Consider the following 22,044-nt stretch of genomic DNA (forward strand, 5'->3'; position numbering starts at 1 on the left):
TAACAAAAATCAAGTGTTAGTAAACAGCATGAATTTGAGTCACACGCTTCTCTCTCCTCGCTCCCATCACACTTCCCTCATCCCTCATCCATCCAGCTCATGGCTTTTTTCATCAACATACTTTTCCCTCCATTGTGCAGCTTCCTTACGGCCAATTGCACACAACACGCCCTGGATTTCAAATCAAATACGTACATCATTCTAAAATCGCAACCCCACTCAAAAAAAATAAAACAACCCTGATTTTTCTTTGCTTTTCAGCCATGAAACAACTTTTGAAGTTCTCAGCATCAAACTGTGATTGATAGCAAACAGGACGTTTTACAGTGAGAAAAGGATTCATATGGCCCCCATCCCTGCGTCATTCTGGAAAAAAAGAGTTCACCATTTTTGCAATTGCAGTCTGCTGAAAATGATGGAAAGTGCCACTCTCCATAGCAACTGACCCTGCGGTCAAAGTTGGAATTCCCACAACTCGACACTCTCCTGGCGCCTATAAGGTGGAGTGCAAACCCCCCACCCCCCACCCCGATTCGTCATGTTTCATGTGTCAGTCAACTGCGACGAATGGGGGTCGTATGAATCCCCTCCCTGCTGTACATGGTAAGAACAGTTACAACAGTGCCCCCTGGAGGTCACAAAATAACATGCTTATGTAAACCACCTCACCATTTATCACTCATAATAAAAGTTGCTGTTTGAATTCGGCTGTGACAAAACAGGAACCACGGCCGCGTTGCCAGACGTACACTAATAATTCCGCACTTATTTTTTTTTCTCTAAAAAAATACGTAATGTCTAACTTTTTATCAGTGATATTTTACTTTGTAAATCAGGTAAATACGATCATTTTACTACCTTGTTTTTAGGACCAGTTAAAAGGCGCATTAAAAAGGTCATATAAGGGCTTTTATTTTCTACATTTAAAACAAAAAATGCAAAAAAAAACAGCAAATGTGTACAGATTTTAGTAGAGAGTACAGGCAAAAATCTTATAATTTGATGTAAAATCTACTTTTTACTAAAGGGGTCATATTATGATTTTTTTTTCTGAATTTAAATAACTTCCTTGTGGTCTACATGACATGTAATGGTGGTCCTTTGCTCAAAATGTTGCATAGATGATGTTTTACAGATCATCTTCAAGTCGCTTTCTGACCGTCTCTTCAGGATGCGACGTTTTTGTGGGCGGTCTTATTTACGTGCCTCCACTTTGACAGCGTCTTCTCACCGTCGTCCAGTTTTTAGCGCTTCAATTGATAGTCTTCTGACAGATATAGGTTAGAAATTTACGCTACTTTATATTAGAAATTAATGTCACATAACATAGGGGAAAAAGGAGCTTATTGACTTTGGCGCGGACGACAATGGCGGATGCGTGCACATTTCCGGGACTTATGCAGATCCCAAATACACATCAGCAGGTACCAGAAGGTAAGAAAAGTTGGTTTTGCATAATAGGTAAAAAAAAATAAATGCTAGCTATCTGCTAATAGGTGCCATTTGGGGGTCCTTATATACACACACACACCATATGTTGAAGCAGAGTACGTCTGACTATGGTAGACGTAATGCTCCGCGTTCCATCAGATTTTTGAGCGCCGTGTGTAATGTTCCGCACTCTTGTTAATTTTTTTTTCCAAAAAAAATACGTAATGTCTAACTTTTCAACAGTGATATTTTACTTTGTAAATCACGTAAATACTATAATTTTACTACCTTGTTTTTAGGACCATAGTCCGCACTTAAAAGGCGCATTAAAGAGGTCATATTAGGATTTTTTCCCCCTACATTTTAAACACAAACTGCAAATAAAGATTTTGGTAGAGAGTACAAGCAAAAATTGTATTTGCTGTAAAATCTACTTTCTACTAAAGGGGTCGTATGATTTTTTTCTGAATTTAAATAACTTCCTTGTGGTCTACATGACATGTAATGGTGGTTCTTTGGTCAAAATGTTGCATAGATGATGTTTTACAGATCATCTTCAAGTCGCTTTCTGACCGTCTCTTCAGGATGCGCCGTTTTTGTGGGCGGTCTTATTTACGTGCCTCCACTTTGACAGCGTCTTCTCACCGTCGTCCAGTTTTTAGCGCTTCCATTGATAGTCTTCTGACAGATATGTTAGAACTTTACGCTACTTTATCTTAGAAATGGCAACAGCGGAGGATGAATGTCACATAACATAGGGGAAAAAGGAGCTTATTGACTTTGGCGCGGACTACAATGGCACATTTCCGGATCCCAAATACACATCAGCAGGTACCAGAAGGTAAGAAAAGTTGGTTTTGCATAATAGGTAAAAAAAAAAGAAATGCTAGATATCTGCTAACAGGTGCCATTTTGGGGTCCCTTATACACACACACACCATATGTTGAAGCAGAGTACGTCTGACTATGGTAGACGTAATTAGGGCTGCAACAACTAATCGATTATAAAAATATTTGGCGATTAATTTAGTCATCGATTCGTTGGATCTATGCTATGCGCATGCGCAGAGGCAATTTTTATTTAATTTATTTTTTTTATAAACCTTTATTTATAAACTGCAACATGTACAAACAGCTAAGAAACAATAATCAAAATAAGTATGGTGCCAGTATGCTGTTTTTTTTTCAATAAAATACTGGAAAGGATAGAAATGTAGTTTGCCTCTTTTATCCGATTATTAATCGATTAATCGATCATCAAATTAATCGTTAGTTGCAGCCCTAGACGTAATGCTCCGCGTTCCATCAGATTTTTGAGCGCCGTGTGTAATGTTATGTTTCGGTATTGCTTGCTTACGGGTACTTGCTAGTGCCATTTATTAAACAGGCGCCAGGCTGCAGTTTACGCGTATCTCTTATGTGTGACTGCCATCTACTGGTCACACTTATTACACAGTGTACCCCAAAAAAAATTGCTTCGAGGTCGGTAAGCACAACCAGATTTATTCCGTAAATAAGGCGCACTGGCGATTTTTGAGAAATGGAGGATTTTAAGTGCGATTTATATTACTAAAAAAATGTCATGTTCCGTCTGGCAACACAGGACCGTGGTCTCGCAGAGCTAGTTAAACTTTGGTCCAAAAAACTGTTCAAACGTCGCATCAAGAGGGAGTGCAAGAAGGCTTCTGATTGGTGGATCAGGACGCACCAGCTGGTGTCATAATTTGTTGACTTCACTGAGGTCCATCCATTCTGCAGCAAAGGTGATTTAATAAGACAATCCTTTTAAAGACCGCATCAGTAGAAAGTTCCAAATGCTAAAATAAAATGTTCAAAGAAAATGTAAAAAATTTCCTCCGGGGTGAGAAGAAAAAAATGTTTTTAGGCCTGCAGTCGGCAAAGAAAAAGGCAGCACCCGTGTGTGTGTGTGTGTGTGTGTGTGTGTGTGTGTGTGTGTGTGTGTTTGTGTGTGTGTGTGTGTGCGTGCGCCTACAGGTCCTCTGTGTAGATGATACACGGACTAGACTCCTCATTGGACTCCAGTCGCACTCTGGAGACGAACCAGCGGCGGGAGGTGGAGGCCTTGTAGGAGAGCGTGGTGCGGTAAATGTTCTTGGCGTGTTTGGGGTACACGATGGTGGTGCTCTGGTAACTGATGGCCTTCTGCCGCGGCTCCAGGTAGACTTGGGACTTGTAGCTCCTCCAGGTGCAGTTGGGCACCGCCACCACCGTCTCGCTGTAGGACATGGCGGTGGGGACGGGCACGCAGTACACGTTGTCTCTGTAGTGCCTGTCCGAGTCGTACCGCACCGCTGAGGTACACCTGAAGGGGAGACATTGGTACGGGGATATTACACCGGTACCTCAACTTGAGCGTGTTTTGAGATAAGAGCTGTCTCTCGACTCATTGTTATTCTTTACGTTACAAGAAAAAATGAAGCTTAACATCCCGCCATTAGTCGGCGAAGGCAAAAGGCTCTGTGAACCCCGTAAGGCAGGGGTGTCAAACTCAAATACAGAGTGGGCCAACATTTAAAACTGAACAAAGGTTGAACAAATTAACCTTTTTAATAGGGACCCAAACAAGTTTTGCATTGAATATTGAACAAGCAAGGCTTATATAACTTTATAGTGACATGCAAAATCGAGTTTCAAATAATAATAATAATTAAAGCTGCAAGCAGCGATGGACGGGACCAACTTTGAGGGCTCATAAAATCCAAACCGGAGCAGTAATTAAAACTCTTTCGTCAACTTTTAATCAGAAGAGTTCAATCTCTCTCCTGTGCTAATTTAAAGCCGACACGACAAACGCGCTCAGAGGAGACAATGTTTGAAAAAAGGTGACTGTTTTTACACAACTTTTGTTTTGAAGGGGGAATTGCAAACTTCCTGTTGATTTTTGCTGGGGGTTGTCAGTGTGTGAAATATAGGTCTAAGTGAGACCTACATAGAGGTTTTTGTTTCATGTCTCTACGACATTCCTACTGGGAGTTACAGGCAGTTTTGTCTGTTTTTTTCCTAGGGGGTGCTAGAGCGCAATTTGGAGTTTGGTTTTTTTATTAGATCGCAATTTTCGCCAGTCCTGATGTTTGTGTCCAATTTGGTGAGTTTTGAAGCATGTTAAGGGGGTCAAATTACAGCTCAAAGAGGCGGCGGTATAATAATAAAACGCTAGAAATTCAATAGGGTCCTCTGTCCCAAAGGGACTCGGTCCCTAATAATTATAATAATACAAAAATATCAATGGCATATCAAATAAAATTTCAATAAAAAATAAATGCCTCTTTTCTATTTGCAGCCTTCTGAGGTAAATATAAAAAAAAACGTTTTCCACAGGCTACTAATAAATTTGAAAATAAAATAACAATAATGAAGGAATCAAACATTCAAGCCTTGAAGTAGCAAGAGAAAGTGCATGAATAAAACAGTAATTATTGCTCAGTTTGCTACACTGATTTGCTTTAACACTGAATATGGAACAAGCAACGCTTATATAACTTAATAGTGCAAAATCTACTTTCAAAAAACAAATGAATAAACATCAATGGTATATTAAATACAATTGAAATAAAAAATGTAATGCCTCTTTTCTATTTGCAGCATTCTTGGGTAAATATCAACATTAACTTCGGTGGGCGGGGTTTGGTGGTAGCGGGGGTGTATATTGTAGCGCCCCAGAAGAATTAGTGCTGCAAGGGGTTCTGGGTATTTGTTCTGTTGTGTTACGGTGCGGATGTTCTCCCGAAATGTGTTTGTCATTTTTGTTTGGTGGGGGTTCACAGTGTGGCGCATATTTGTAACAGTGTTAAAGTTGTTTATACGGTCACCCTCAGTGTGACCTGTATGGCTGTTGACCAAGTATTGCTGCATTCACTTGTGTGCAAAAGCCGCATATATTATGTGACTGGGCCGGCACGCTGTTTGTATGGGGGAAAAGCGGACGTGACGACAGGTTGTAGAGGACGTTGAAGGCAGTGCCTTTAAGGCACGCCCCCAATAATTTTGGCCGGGTGGAAATCGGGAGAATGGTTACCCCGGAAGATTTTCGGGAGGGGCACTGATATTCGGGAGTCTCCCGGGAAAATCGGGAGGGTTGACAAGTATGAGTATTAGCGGTGAGTGCACCGCCGCTGTATAATACCGGCGTGCCAGCTCTAATGTTAATTTGATGTTGCCTCAAGGGCCAAATGAAATTACACGGCGGGTCAGAGTTTGACACCCATGATTCATCTGACATCGCATGGACAAAGATAAGACCTTCTGGAGGAAAGTTCTCTGGTCAGATGAAACAAAAATTGAGCTGTTTGGCCACAATACCCAGCAATATGTTTGGAGGAGAAAAGGTGAGGCCTTTAATCCCAGGAACACCAAGCCTACCGTCAAGCATGGTGGTGGTAGTATTATGCTCTGGGCCTGTTTTGCTGCCAATGGAACTGCTGCTTTACAAAGAGGAAATGGGACAATGAAAAAGGAGGATTACCTCCAAATTCTTCAGGACAACCTAAAATCATCAGCCCGGAGGTTGGGTCTTGGGCGCAGTTGGGTGTTCCAACAGGACAATGACCCCAAACACACGTCAAAAGTGGTAAAGGAATGGCTAAATCAGGCTAGAATGAAGGTTTTAGAATGGCCTTCCCAAAGTCCTGACTTAAAACGTGTGGACAATGCTGAAGAAACAAGTCCATGTCAGAAAACCAGCAAATTTAGCCGAACTGCACCAGTTTTGTCACAATGAGTGGTCAAAAATTCAAGCAGAAGCTTGTGGATGGCTACCAAAAGTGCCTTATTGCAGTGAAACTTGCCAAGGGACATGTAACTAAATATGAACATTGCTGTATGTATACTTTTGACCCTGCAGATTTGGTCACATTTTCAGTAGACCCATAATAAATTCATAAAAGAAGCAAACTTCATGAATGTTTTTTGTGACCAACAAGTATGTGCTCCAATCACTCTATCACAAAAAAAATAAGAGTTGTAGAAATGATTGGAAACTCACAACAGCCATGACTTTATGTTCTTTACAAGTGTATGTCAACTTTTGACCACTGTATGTACTTCGCAAAAAAAGGTGAAAATAACTAAAAACGTGTTTTATATTCTATTTTCTTCAAAATAGCCACCCTTTGCTCTGATTACTTTTTTGCACACTCTTGGCATTCTCTCGTTGAGAGGTAGTCACCTGAAATGGTGTGCTTCAATTGAAGCTCATGGAGAGAATGCCAAGAGTGTGCAAAGCAGTAATCAGAGCAAAGGGTGGCTATTTTGAAGAAACTAGAATATAAAACATGTTCAGTTATTTCACCTTTTTTTGTTAAGTACATAACTCCACATGTGTTCATTCATAGTTTTATATTACAGTGGGCAAAATATTAAATATGCTTGTTAAAAAAAAACCTCTGCCTTGTTTTTAATGAATACTTAGGCGTACTTTGCTACTGTATATTAATGTTGATCGTTATGTTGGTGCTTGGAGAGCCAAGTGTTTTCTAAAGTGGTACTTGATGGAAAAAATTATGTAAACATGTTCTACTGTACGACAATCTTTCCATTCATGCTTACTTGATTTCCTGCTCAGGTTTGGGGTCGACCTCGATGCCCTCGCCATAGAAGACGGGGAGCATACGAGTCCTGGGGTCTGTTCCTGTGTTGTTGAGCAGCAGGTAAGGCAGCTGGGAAGAGGAAATATCACGTCACAAACACATCTCACAGCATGTCCAGGAAAGGACACATTAATTAATTAAAAAATAAATAAATATGTATATAGAGACAGACATACTGTAATAACTTGAAGTACATAATGAAGATTAAAAAACACCATTGCACCAAAGGTGGGGAAATCTATCAAAATGAGGGTAGTCCCAAAAAGGAGAGATTTTTCTGATTGTCAGTTTAAAAAAATGCTCCCCCTCTGGTCAACATATGAAATAAGTGTGTGTAAACATGTGAAGTGCTCCCCCTCTGGTCAACATATGAAATAAGTGTGTGTAAACATGTGAAGTGCTCCCCCTCTGGTCAACATATGAAATAACAAGTGTGTGTAAACATGTGAAGTGCTCCCCCTCTGGCCAACATATGAAATAAGTGTGTAAACATGTGAAGTGCACCCCCTCTGGTCACTTTTTTTTTTTTTTTAAACTAAAAGCAGTCTTTTTCTCACAATGTGTCGATTTCTTTCTTATAAAATTGGGAACAATTTCTCATTTGTTTCTGTAATGCAATATTTTCTCGTAAAATGATTACTTTTTTATGTAAAATGATTACTTTTCGATGCAAAATGGTGACATTTGTCATAAAATTCTGACTTTTATCACAATATTGCCATTTTTTTTGCTGTTCTTATAGAATAGTGAAATTTTTTGAGTAAAATGGTGACTTTTGTCATAATTTTGCCGAGTAAAATTCCCATTTTTATCATAATATTGCCAACATTGTAAAGTTCTTATAAAAAGGGACTTGTCGGGTAAAATTACGACTCTTTTCATAAAATTGCCAAAATGTTAAGCTTTTCTTGTAAAGTTGCGACTGTGTAAAATTCCAACTTTTATCATAATATTACACAAACGTTCAGTTTTTCTTGTAACATTATGACTTGGGTTGAGTAAAATCACCATTTTTATCATAATACTGCTAAAATTCTAAGTTTTTCTTGTGAAATTCCAACAAATTTTTCACAACAAGCTTTTTTATATTTGCATAGTATGTATATATTATTAATGTTGTAAATACAGATCTTTATATATGTAGAAAGGGTGGTCCTACAGAGGTAGGCATTTTTCTCAGGTCTCGAGAAGGTAACACATACGAGAGTGTGTGTGTGTGTGTGTGTTGCAGATGTTGAGCGTGTAGACAATATAAAAACATGTTGAGAGCAGCTGCTAAGCAGGCTGAAGAAGACGTTGAGAAGTTTGACTGCTCTTTGGCTGCGAGTTCATCATCACCTCAAGTCACTTTGAAAGACTTTATTAGGGAGACTAAACCACGCTTCTTAATATTTGGATCCGATGTTTGGTTATCAACCAGTGAGTGATATTAGGGGTGTCCAAGGTTTGTTTTTTGTTTTACTGGTCCTTGATAGGTGTTGGTTGTCACAATCATTATATCTCATGTACGCAATAAAAAGGCTTTCGAGCTCGCCTACATGGTCTTCTCTGGAGTAAGACAGCTCAACTCTAGGTGAGATCATGAGGTTTTTCATGTCATATTGTTAGTATTTGTCTTTTAGGCTTTTACACAATGAGCCTGATCTATACTAAGCCAGGGGTCGGCAACCCAAAACGTTGAAAGAGCCATATTGGACCAAAAATACAAAAAACTAATCTGTCTGGAGCCGCAAAAAAGGAAAAGCCGTATATAAGTATTATAATGAAGTACTGTAAGTGTCTGTATTAGCTATAATAGCCTACTATCAAAATGACTGTGTCGCAGGCTGACGTAAATTTTCGTTAACAGAAATGTTGAAATGTAATATTTATTCTACACATTTTTACAACATTAGAAAGCATTAGTAAATCAGAGGCTATTCAGAAGAAAAACGACTTTGTCACAATGGGGTTTTCGCAGCTTACTGTTGGGTTCGTTCTACCGAAATGCAGACTGACCACTCCGGACAAGGCGTGCAGGTAAGAACATGATTTATTCTCAAAAATAACGCAAAAGTGCCAAAAACTGAAAACAAGCAAAAGGAATAATGTGCTGATCGCACTCCAAACTAAGCTACCACTTAGCGTGGACTAGAAACAAGCAAAACGTACGTAGACAAGGCTACCACTTAGCATTGGCTAGGAGACAAGCAAAACTTACGTAGACAGGTTGCATGAAGTAAACAATGACGCCAGGCCGACTGACTGGCAAAGGCAAGCTTAAATAATGCCTGTGATTAGTGCTCGGGAAGCAGGTGAGCGGGTGAACACTAATCAGAGACAGGTGGAAATAATAAGTAACCATGGTAACGAACAAGGGTGCACAAAAACAGGAACTAAGGGAGTCCAAAACTAACAGAACATAACAAAAACATGATCCGGACCACGGATCATGACAGACTTGTTACACAAAAAATACAAGAAAAACATACAACACAAACTCCTAAAACAATTAGGGTATGCTGTAAATTTAAATGAACATTCTCCAAAACCTTTGAACAGAATAATGCCTTACATTATAGAATATTTGCATTCTTGTGACATTAGACTATTTGCAAATGCTTTGTACAATTTTTCATTATTTTCACAGTAGAGTCATGTGTCTTCTACATATTAGAACCAGTCATTTGGGTTATCTACTGTTTCTTGGTTTGCAGGAATCCACTGCATTTACTTTTTAGATTGTACGGTGTTACTGTTGCTATTTAACAATTACTTGCTGTAGTTTTTAACTAGAGGTGTCTGATAATGGCTTTTTTGTCGATATCCGATATTCTGATATTGTCCAACTCTTAATTACCGATACCGATATCAACCGATACGGATATATACAGTTGTGGAATTAACACATTATTATGCCTAATTTTGTTGTGGCGCCCCGCTGGATGCATTAAACAATGTAACAAGGTTTTCCAAAATAAGAGAACAACTTCAACTCAAGTTATGGAAAAAAAGTGCCAACATGGCACTGCCATATTTATTATTGAAGTCACAAAGTGCAGTATTTTTTTTAACATGCCTCAAAACAGCAGCTTGGAATTTGGGACATGCTCTCCCTGAGAGAGCAGGAGGAGGTTTAGGTGGGCGGGGTTGAGGTAGGGGGTAGGTAGCGGGGGGTGTATATTGTAGCGTCCCGGAAGAGTTAGTGCTGCAAGGGGTTCTGGGTATTTGTTCTGTTGTGTTTATGTTGTGTTACGGTGCAGATGTTCTCGCGAAATGTGTTTGTCATTCTTGTTTGGTGTGGGTTCACAGTGTGGCGCATATTTGTAACAGTGTTAAAGTTGTTTATACGGTCACCCTCAGTGTGACCTGTATGGCTGTTGATCATGTATGCTTGCATTCACTTGTGTGTGTGTGTGTGTCAAAAGCCGTAGATATCATGTGACTGGGACGGCACGCAAAGGCAGTGCCTTCAAGGTTTATTGGTGCTCTGTAACTTCTTCCTACGTCCGTGTACACAGCGGCGTTTTAAAAAGTCATACATTTTACTTTTTGAAACTGATAACGATAATTTTGAAACAGATACCGATAATTTCCGATATTACATTTTAAAGCATTTATCGGCCGATAATATCGGACTGCCGATATTATCGGCCGATAAATGAGGAAGCAGGGCCTGACTCCCCTCCAGGCATCTTTTATTTGAACTGTTTTACGACCTTTTCTTCGAACTGCTCTGTAGTCAAAGGCGATGGCTGTTTACGACCCCTCTCCCTTAGAAACAGCTGTTGCCATCTAATCATGGAAAGTCCAAATAAAAGAGGTGTACAATCTTTCGTCAGAGCGTGGTGGAGACTGCACAAGAGTACAGCCCAGACGTTTCTCCTCAATTGAGCCCAATTCAATTCTGTCTCTGTTTAATTCCTTGCTTCTTGTCTTGTTTTATAGATATCCTCAGTGTTTGAACCTGACACCAACCCCTGCGTTAGAGCAAAAATGTAATATACTAAAACACTTTGCAGCTTATCAGTCTGCCCTTGTCTTAGTTCCCATCTGACCTTTGACCTGTGGCTCCTGTGCAGCAGCAGCAGCATCACAAGACAGACGCTGCACAGGATTGATGGCCGTCTATGCATGTGAGCCTGGTAAGCTCCTCTCACGTTACACCGGGGAGGCAGAGTCACATGCTGCGGCTTGGACGCGGCCAAGCGCACATGCCAGGACAAGGAACGGGCCAAGGGCACCGCAGATCAGCGCGTGAGGCTCGTCTTACCTATGCAATCATCTCACCATCTTCAATGTTAAAAGCGGGCAGCTGCGCTGGACGTGACGTGTGGCAAATGTTTATGTGCGCGCTTCCGTGAAGTTCACGCGTGGAACGCCCCAGCTTTTTCTAAGAGGTGTGCAAAGGCAACCACTTGTGAATCGGAGGTTAGGAGGCCGGAAAACAGACTCCAGCCCTCCTGGAAGGCGCTTTTGGTGCCCGGGAAAACAGTCTGCTGCGGAGAAAGGTGCAAAGGACAAAGCGGCGCCAACGCAAACATTTCTCAGACGAACCGGTGGATTTTTGTGAGGAGACAAAACAAAGAGTGATGCATGTCTCCCGCTTTAAAAACAAAGACAGGCTGTCGGAGCACTTTGTTCACTTATGTAACGGCCCCAAACGAGACCCTGCACCTCGAAATAGCGCGAGGGGGGGATTGTTCTTAAAACAAGACCAGAATAGAATTGGAAGAGATACATAACCTCTCATCCTGCTGCCGACTTAGGAAAATGTCACTGGTTACACATTAGCCTGCAGACAGCGCAACTAGCAGGGAAAAAAGCATTAAAAAGACGGAAGTCAGGCCCTCTGAAGGATTAGTGGATCTGAGAGAGTGTGTGTGTGTGTGTGTGTGTGTGTGTGTGTGTGTGTGTGTGTGTGTGTGTGTGTGTGTGTGTGTGTGTGTGTGTGTGTGTGTGTGTGTGTGTGTGTGTGTTGTATTTCTACCCTTCTTGAGACATCAACAAGGAAAAGTATCTTCCATATGAGGTGTGAACAAGTGACATAAATCATGGTCCCAATAACATTGCATCTAATAGAGAATGTCTCATTTGCACCCCTGGTGGTGAAATCTAACAAAATGAGGGTGGTCCCAAAAAGGAGGGATTTTTCAAATTGACTGTCGGTTATAAAAGTGCTCCCCCTCTGGTCAACATATGAAATAACAAGTGTGTGTAAACATTTGAGGTGCTCCCCCTCTGGCCAACATATGTAATACATGTGTGTGTAAGAAATTCAATTGTGTCCCCTTTGGCTAAAATTAATAGGAAATAAATAAATATGTATATAGAGACATACTGTAATAACTTGAAGTAAATAATGAAGATTAAAAAACAATTACAAACAAAACATTTAAATTAAAAAAAAAAAAAGAACTAAAAGCTTATTTTCTCACAATGTGTCGACTTTTCTTATAAAATTGGGAACAATTTCTCATATTCTTTCTTTTTCTGTAATATTGCAATATTTTCTCGTAAAAGTATTACGTTTTTATGTTGAATTATTACTTTTTAATGCAAAATGGGGATATTTTTCATATAGAATTCTGACTTTTATCACAATATTGCCAATTTTTGTGTTGTAAAATAGTGAAATTTTTTGAGTAGAAAGATGACTTTTGTCATAATTCTGCCGAGTAAAAATTCAGATTATTATTATATGGCCAACATTTGAAAGTTTTCTTATAAAATTGTGACTTTTGTCGAGTAAAATTACGACTCTTTTCATAAAATTGCCCAAATGTTAAGCTTTTCTTGCAAAATTGTGACTGTTTAAGTAAAATTCCAACTTTTGTCATAATATTGCACAAATGTTCAGTTTTTCTTGTAACATTATGACTTGGGTTGAGTAAAATCACCATTTTTATTATAATACTGCCAAAATTCGAAGTTTTTCTTGTGAAATTCCAACAAATTTTTCACAAGCTTTTTTATATTTGCATAGTATGTATATATTATTAATGTTGTAAATACAGATCTTTATATATGTAGAAAGGGTGGTCCTACAGAGGTAGGCATTTTTCTCAGGTCTCGAGAAGGTAACACATACGAGAGTGTGTGTGTGTGTGTGTGTGTGTGTGTGTGTGTGTGTGTGTGTTGTAAAATGTGTACTTGCGTTGAGTAAAATTATGACTTTTATCATAATACTGCCAAAATTCTAAGTTTTTCTTGTGAAATTCCAACTCATTTTTCACATGCTTTTTTATATTTGCATTGTATGTATATATTATTAATTTTGTAAATACAAATCTTTATATCTCTAGAAAGGGTGGTTCTAAAGAGGTCGGTATTTTTCTCAGGTCTCAAGAAGGTAACAAATACAAGAGTCTGTCTGTCTTAGACATTTTAAAAGCCACCCCCACTTGTGCAGACATGTTCTACACTTTTGGGGAAAATGGGAGTCACCTGAAAATGGCCATCTAATGGGCCTCGTTGCATCGCACCCAAAATGGAAATTGTGCAACAATAATGTGATACCTGTGCACCAAACACCTTTTGGAAGTGAAGATGACAAGTCATTGGAGGAAATAAGCATTGAATGGTCCCTAGTGTGTGGATGTGAGTGTGAATGTTGTCTATCTGTGTTGGCCCTGTGATGAGGTGGCGACTTGTCCAGGGTGTACCCGGCCTTCCGCCCGAATGCAGCTGAGATAGGCTCCAGCACCCCCGCGACCCCGAACGGGACAAGCGGTAGAAAATGGATAGATGTATTAAATTTAATTTCAATACATAGTCGTGGTCAAAAGTTTACATACACTTGTAAAGAACATAATGTCATGGCTGACTTGAGTTTCCAATCATTTCTACAACTCTTATTTTTTTGTGATAGAGTGATTGGAGCACATACTTGTTGGTCACAAAAAAATGGAAATGTGTCCCGTGAAAAACCGCCCAACCGAAACGCTCTAATAACTAAAGTTCCTTGGGTGAATAATGTAAACTCACTACACCGGTATGTTTTAGCGCTTTCATGGCGAGTTTACTGACATATATAAGTAAGAACTTTACACTACTTTATATTAGAAATGGCAACAGGGGAGGATGAATGTCCCATAACAAGAAGATAGAGGAAAAAGAAGAAGCTTATCGACTACGGTGTCGGCACGGACTTCAAAGGCGGATGCGCGCAAATTTTCAGGCCTTATGCAGATCCCAAATACACATCAACGGGTACCAGGAGGTAAGAAAAGTTGCTTTTGCATAATATTGCGAAACAAAACTCAAGATATGTCTTACCCTATACACACACCATAATAATACTCCTGTTGAAGCCAAGTACAATCCATCAAGCGGTGAGGCTTCATAGCTTACCAAAGTCGTAATAAAACATGTTGATAGATTTTTGAGCACCGTGTGTGATGTTCTATATTTTCAATGGAACATATACCATTTTGGTGTTTACTTGAGTCATATTGCAGTCTACACGTGTCTCTTTTGTGTGACTGCCATCTACTGGTCACACTTATTATTTCACCATGTACCAAATAAAATAGCTTCGAGGTCGGTAAGCACAACCAAGATGATTTCTTACATTAGGCACGCCGGGTTGTAAGGTGCACTGTCGAGTTTTGAGAAAGTAAAGGATTTGAAATGCTCCCTGTCGTACGAAAATACGGGATATATTTTTTAACATATAATTCTCACACAGATTACAGCACCAACACACCACCACTCTCAAGTGCGCTCCGTTGTAGTGGCCGTGCGAAAACTATGTTCGCATATTTAAAGTTCCTCGCACTCCATGCAGTTTGGATTGGATCAAACTTAATTACCATATTTTTCATAGTTTGGTGCGACTTATGCTCAGGAGCGACTTATGTGTGAAATTATTAACACATTACCGTAAAATATCAAATATTATTTAGCTCATTCACGTAAGAGACTAGACGTATAAGATTTCATGGGATTTAGCGATTAGGAGTGACAGATTGTTTGGTAAATGTATAGCATGTTCTATATGTTATAGTTATTTGAATGACTCTTACCATAATATGTTACGTTAACATACCAGGCACGTTCTCAGTTGGTTATTTATGCCTCATATAACGTACACTTATTCAGCCTGTTGTTCACTATTCTTTATTTATTTTAAATTGCCTTTCAAATGTCTATTCTTGGTGTTGGGTTTTATCAAATACATTTCCCCAAAAAATGCGACTTATATATGTTTTTTTCCTTCTTTATTATGCATTTTCGGCCGGTGCGCCTTATACTCCGAAAAATACGGTATGCATTATTTTCACGGACCGGCTTTCTACTTGTGGCAGATAAAAACAGCAAAAAAAATGAGCATGAAAAATGAACCTTTGGCTACAATCTGGCGCATTAACATTTTATATGTCCATTAATGTGCATTGTCCAATGTACTATAACAAAGAAGTTCTATTATTATTGGTGTGTTTAGTGGGACAGGCGAAAGTTAAGTCAGAGAAAATGTTTCTGTGCGGCCCGCTAGCAAATGCGTCAAGGACCGGTACCGGTCCCCGGACTGGTGGTTGGGGACCACTGCTCTAGAAGGACACATTACTGCTCAAAACCAAACAGAAACTTAGAGAGCTCTCTAACTTGATTTCAGGAAGTTCTCTTTAATTGACTAATCGCAGTTTAGCACTCAGCCACACAGCAAAAGTGGGTCATTAATTAGAGCCATGAACTCACGAACAATGGTGGCCTTGCACCACTCAACCCTGAAGCTAGTCCCGCCCTTGCATTCATATTACATATAATATGCCTGCTACAATACCCAAAACTGTCAACATAATTTAAGAGAATTAGCCAAACATTATTATTATTATTGCATATTGTATTCAATTTCAACCTACATGAGACATTTCCATATTTTAGGGCCTTTATTTGTTGAATACTGACAAATTAGCGAGGCCACAATGTCAAAGAAATACACTGAGGGCAATTATGACGTTGTTATTATTAATACATCACAACATAATATAGCAATCCATAGAATCATAGCATTATTACTGATGATGCAATCCCTTATATATGATTAATACATAGGATTATTGCATCAGGAAGGGTCCGCAGTGCGGCCTGGGGGACATTTTTAGCCCGCATTTTTTTTAAAATTGGCCCTCAGCATATTCTAAAAAATAAAATACATTATCTGACAAATTTTTACATTTAAACGCCTACTGAAAGCCACTACTACCGACCACGCAGTCTGATAGTTTATATATCAATGATGAAATCTTAACATTGCAACACATGCCAATACGGCCGGGTTAACTTATAAAGTGACATTTTAAATTTCCCGCGAAACATCCTGCTGAAAACGTCTCGGTAAGATGACGTTTGCGCGTGACTTCACGGATTGTAGCGGACATTTTGGGACACCATTGTGGCCAGCTATTAAGTCGTCTGTTTTCATCGCAAAATTCCACAGTATTCTGGACATCTGTGTTGGTGAATCTTTTGCTATTTGTTTAATGAACAATGGAGACAGCAAAGAAGAAAGCTGTAGGTGGGAAGCGGCGTATTAGCGGCCGGCTGCAGCAACACAAACACGTAGCGGCTACGTCGTAGCCGGTGTTTCATTGTTTACATTCCCGAACGATGACAGTCAAGCTTTACCATTGGCCTGTGGAGAACTGGGACAATAGAGACTCTTACCAGGAGGACTTTGAGTTGGATACGCGCTACCGTGAGTACGCAGCTGCGGCTTCCAAACATTTGATCGCTTGCCCGTACGTGCGTGCCGCTATGTGCATGTCACGTACGTAACTTTGGGGAAATATATGTGCTGTATGAACTTTACGGAGGTGAACGGTACTTTGGGCTGTGGGATTGAGTGTGTTGTGCGGGTGTTTGATTTGTATTGGCGGGTTATATGGACGGGAGGGGGGAGGTGTTTGTTATGCGGGATTAATTTGTGGCATATTAAATATAAGCCTGGTTGTGTTGTGGCTAATAGAGTATATATATATGTCTTGTGTTTATTTACTGTTTTAGTCATTCCCAGCTGAATATCAGGTCCCACCCGCCTCTCACAGCATCTTCCCTAACTGAATCGCTTCCACTGCCCTCTAATCCTTCACTCTCACTTTCCTCATCCACGAATCTTTCATCCTCGCTCAAATTAATGGGGTAATCGTCGCTTTTTCGGTCCGAATCGCTCTCGCTGCTGGTGGTCATGATTGTAAACAATGTGCAGATGTGAGGAGCTCCACAACCTGTGACGTCACGCTACTTCCGGTACAGGCAAGGCTTTTTTATCAGCGACCAAAAGTTGCGAACTTTATCATCGATGTTCTCTACTAAATATATGGCAATATTGCGAAATGATCAAGTATGACACATAGAATGGATCTGCTATCCCCGTTTAAATAAGAAAATATCATTTCAGTAGGCCTTTAAGAAACTCCTCTATGACTTTAGCTCCAGACTTTTTGGTGTTTTTTTGATATTGTCATTACTGCCACGGGTGGTGGAAAAGTGTATTACAACTGACCACCGCTGGCAGACATTTTCTCTGGCAGCCCTCTAGGCGGCGCTCACGGCCCAACAATGGAACGGCCCTATGTTAACACTGTCCTACACTTGTTTAACCTTAGCAACAGAATATAAACCAAAGCTTTTTCTAATCGATTACAGCGATTAATCGTTGCATCCCAACTGAATACTGTTAGATATTAAACTGATTAGCTATGTCGCTAAGAAAGTAAGAACAAGTTGTACATTGGTTTGTTTTTAGCATCTTTTAAAGGGGTCATATTAAGATTTTTTTTTCTACATTTAAAACACGTCCTTGGTTTAAATTTTGCATAGATTATGTTTTACAGACAATCTTCAAGCCGCTTTTGGTGGTCTTATTTACGTGCCTCCACTTCGACTGCGTCTTCTCCCCGTCAGCCATGTTGTAGTTTTTAGCACTTCCATAGCGATTCTACTGCCATATTTAGAATGTTACTTTTTATTAGAAGTGGCAACAGCAGAGGATGCATGTGCATGTACGAGCCAGTCTGCCACACAACGAGCAGATGGCAAAAAAACAAGAAGCTTATTGGCTCCAACGTCAGACTACAATGGTGGACTCGATATTGGCTTTTTGCCGATATCCGATATTCCGATATTGTCTTACTCTTAATTACCGATACCGATATCAACCGATACCGATATATACAGTCGTGGTATTAACACATTATTATGCCTAATTTGGACAACCAGGTATGGAGAAGATAAGGTCCTTTTTAAAAAAAAAAAAAATACATTAAGATAAATAAATTAAAAACATTTTCTTGAATAAAAAAGAAAGTAAAACAATATAAAAACAGTTACATAGAAACTAGTAATTAATGAAAATGAGTAAAATTAACTGTTAAAGGTTAGTACTATTAGTGGACCAGCAGCACGCACAATCATGTGTGCTTACGGACTGTATCCCTTGCAGGCTGTATTGATATATATTGATATATAATGTAGGAACCAGAATATTAATAACAGAAAGAAACAACCCTTTTGTGTGAATGAGTGTAAATGGGGGAGGGAATTTTTTTGGGTTAGTGTACTAATTGTAAGTGTATCTTGTGTTTTTTATGTTGATTTAATTAAAAAAAAAAAAAAAAGATACCGATCATTTCGGATATTACATTTTAAAGCATTTAAAATGCATATTAATCTCTATTAATAACATGCTAATTACACATTAATACCATAACAAGTTAACAACTTAAAAAGCTGTTACGGCACAAACAAAACAAATTTGCAGCATAAACGAAGCACCATATAATGATATAATATTATGATTATTGACATAAATCAATGAAACGTCAATAACTATAAGAGACCAACCATTTTTGCGGGCTGGTTATGAATAACGTTAATAACTTAAAAAGTATAATAAAGGAAGCACAAAGTTTGGGGAGGTTTGGGACGTGGATAGGGCTGCAACTAACGATTAATTTGATAATCGATTAATCTGTCGATTATTACTTAAGATTAATAATCGGATAAAAGAGACACACTACATTTCTATCCTTTCCAGTATTTTATTGAAAAAAAAAACTGCATACTGGCACCATACTTATTTTGATTGTTTCTCAGCTGTACATGTTGCAGTTTATAAATAAAGGTTTATAAAAAAAATTTAATTTAACAAAAAAAAAAAGTTAAAAATAAAATTGCCTCTGCGCATGCGCATAGCATAGATCCAACGAATCGATGACTAAATTAATCGCCAACTATTTTTATAATCGATTTAATCGATCAGTTGTTGCAGCCCTAATAATGTGTTGATTCCACGACTGTATATATCGGTATCGGTTGATATCGGTATCAGTAATTAAGAGTTGGAAAATATCGGATATTGGCAAAAAGCCATTATCGGACATCCCTAATTATTACCATAAAAAACTGTTACGGCACAAACAAAACAAATTTGCAGCATAAACGAAGCACCAACGACTGGTGATATAATATTATGATTATTGACATAAATCAATGAAACGTCAATAACTAAAGAACTATAAGAGACCAACCCTTTTTGCGGGCTGGTTATGAATATTGAAACGTTAATAACTTAAAAAGTATAATAAAGGAAGCACAAAGTTTGGGGAGGTTTGGGACGTGGATAGGGCTGCAACTAACGACTAATTTGATAATCGATTAATCTGTCGATTATTACTTCGATTAATCGATGAATAATCGGATAAAGAAACAAACTACATTTCTGTCCTTTCCAGTATTTTATTGGGAAAAAAACTGCATACTGGCACCATACTTATTTTGATTATTGTTTCTCAGCTGTTTGTACATGTTGCAGTTTATAAAAATAAAAATAAAATTTAAAAAATAAAATATAAAAATTGCCTCTGCGCATGCGCATAGCATAGATCCAACGCATCGATGACTAAATTAATCGCCAACTATTTTTATAATCGATTTTAATCGATTAGTTGTTGCAGCCCTAGACGTGGACGTGGTCCCATTAAAGCTGTTAAGTCTGATGCAGTAAAACAGGGGTGTCCAAACTTTTTCCACTGAGGGCCGCAGACTGAAAAATCAGAGCATGCGGGGGCCATTTTGATATTTTTTCCTTTTTTAAAACCAATACAGTATAGAAGTTTTTTTTTTTTTAACCTTTATGGCTTTTCTCAAGTTTGGTCCCCGGTACCCGGGAGGGTTTCAGTCATAAAAATGTTAGAAATAAGTAATATATATATATTTTTTTATTCAACGCTTAAATCTCGAGAGGTCTGTCTGTCGTTATAAAGTTTTTAAAAATGTTGTTTTTATGTTTAAGACCTTTATCTCAAAACCCTTATTTATATGGCAAACACACAAACTATGCAACATTTTCCCCCAAAACATTTCAAAGTTTAATATTTGATGTGAAGTAATTGGAGCCTTAAATAGGTCAATAATTCATAACAATAATAAAAAAAAAAAGGGTAAGTGTTGAAAATAAGCCAGATTTATATTTATATTTTTTACTTTTAACGCTTAAGTCTGTAGATCTGTTGATTGTAAGATTTTATTTTTTTCATATTTTTTTGTTTGTTTGATGCCCTTTTTGTGAAAGAAAACTGTTTCGCACAAAATATGCAATATTTCCCCCCCAAAAAATGTTTCAAAGTGGAATTGTTCATGTGAAGTAATTGGAGCCTTCAATAGTGAAGTGAAGTGAATTATATTTATATAGCGCTTTTCTCTAGTGACTCAAAGCACTTTACATAGTGAAACCCAATATCTAAGTTACATTTAAACCAGTGTGGGTGGCACTGGGAGCAGGTGGGTAAAGTGTCTTGCCCAAGGACACAACGGCAATGACTAGGATGGCGGAAGCGGGGATCGAACCTGGAACCCTCAAGTTGCTGGCACGGCCACTCTACCAACCGAGCTATACCGGTCAATAATAGGTCAATAACAGTCCGCATGGCAGCTTTGTGTTAGCAGTGTCAACATTGCAACTTTTTACTTGTTACATTTCAACCGTTTACTCTTTTATTACACTTTTTTATTTTTGAATATAGTATTTTCTGAATGTGCCGGGGGGCCGTTGACAAATTAGCCGGGGGCCACAAATGGCCCTCGGGCCGCACTTTGGACACCACTGCAGTAAAACAACCAAACAGTCAAAGTTGTGCATGGTATCACCCTCCGTATCACACATGCATGCCACCTTGATCAATCGATACATCCCAATGACAGTCGACCTATGTTCGATACCACAAAGGGGGGAAAAAGAGGCATCTTACTAGTTTTCCTTCCCTACTGGTCTCCTTCTTCCAGGCTGCCTGCTGGCTCTCCACGGGCGTCATGCAGCTGTCGCCGCGCGGCTCTATGAGCGCCGGGGAAAGGGAGCAGAAGGGCGGACTGGGGCTGGGAGGCAGCCCCGAATCCGGGCTGTCAAGCAGCCCTTCCCGGTTCTTTCCTTTGAGACTTTCATCCATCGCCTGCAAGTGAAGATGTCCCACCATTTCTGGGACGATGACACCGTGGAGGGTGGGGGGGAAAAAAAGGGCGCAAAAGTCGCACTCTCGTCGAGGCTTTTGCGTCGGAATTAAAACAATCCTGATCCGATGTCCTCCAGATGGAAGGCGAATGTGCGGTTTTCCAACTAAAAGGACAAAACTACCTGGTAGACACACACACCAAAATAAAGCCCTCGCAGCGAGCCGCGCAAACGTCGCGTCGATGTCGTCACACGGCCGTGCACGACAGCATGGAGGTGGACGTGCGACGGGACGACAGCTCCTCGGCGGGCTGCGTCACCGCTGAACCGTCAACGTGTGCGCGCGCGTACGGTGTGCGCGGATCCGGTGTCCGGCTCCGATGATGAGGGGCGCGTCCGCGTGCGGTCGACAGGGGGCGCGCACGTCGACGTCTCTCACCTCAATGTTGACTTTGATGGTGACTTACAATTAAAGGCCTACTGAAATGAATTTTTTTTTATTTAAACGGGGATAGCAGATCTATTCTATGTGTCATACTTGATCATTTCGCGATATTGCCATATTTTTGCTGAAAGGAT

At 39.5% G+C, this 22,044-nt stretch overlaps 1 protein-coding gene across 1 annotated transcript; it reads right to left on the reverse strand.

The window, feature by feature from the left end:
* Positions 1-2,263: 2,263 nt before the first annotated feature.
* rflna (refilin A) lies at positions 2,264-21,818 on the reverse strand. Its single transcript, XM_062051499.1, has 3 exons — positions 21,269-21,818; positions 6,997-7,106; positions 2,264-3,754 (listed from the first exon to the last, which is right to left on the reverse strand). The coding sequence occupies exons 1-3, from the start codon at positions 21,488-21,490 to the stop codon at positions 3,421-3,423; spliced, it is 666 nt and encodes a 221-aa protein (XP_061907483.1). The 5' UTR covers positions 21,491-21,818; the 3' UTR covers positions 2,264-3,420.
* Positions 21,819-22,044: the final 226 nt, after the last annotated feature.

The sequence above is a fragment of the Entelurus aequoreus genome, linkage group LG06 (genome assembly GCF_033978785.1).
Source record: "Entelurus aequoreus isolate RoL-2023_Sb linkage group LG06, RoL_Eaeq_v1.1, whole genome shotgun sequence".
In the NCBI taxonomy this organism is placed as follows: Eukaryota; Metazoa; Chordata; class Actinopteri; order Syngnathiformes; family Syngnathidae; genus Entelurus; species Entelurus aequoreus.

Bases quoted from the DNA above. Each gene is read 5' to 3' on its own strand.
- rflna (XM_062051499.1), bottom strand. From the start codon at position 21,490: ATGGTGGGACATCTTCACTTGCAGGCGATGGATGAAAGTCTCAAAGGA. The intron at 7,107-21,268 runs GTAAGATGCCTC...TCCTCTTCCCAG, and splicing joins CCAGTAGGGAAGGAAAACTA to CTGCCTTACCTGCTGCTCAA. The intron at 3,755-6,996 runs GTAAGCATGAAT...TCTCCCCTTCAG, and splicing joins AAACCTGAGCAGGAAATCAA to GTGTACCTCAGCGGTGCGGT.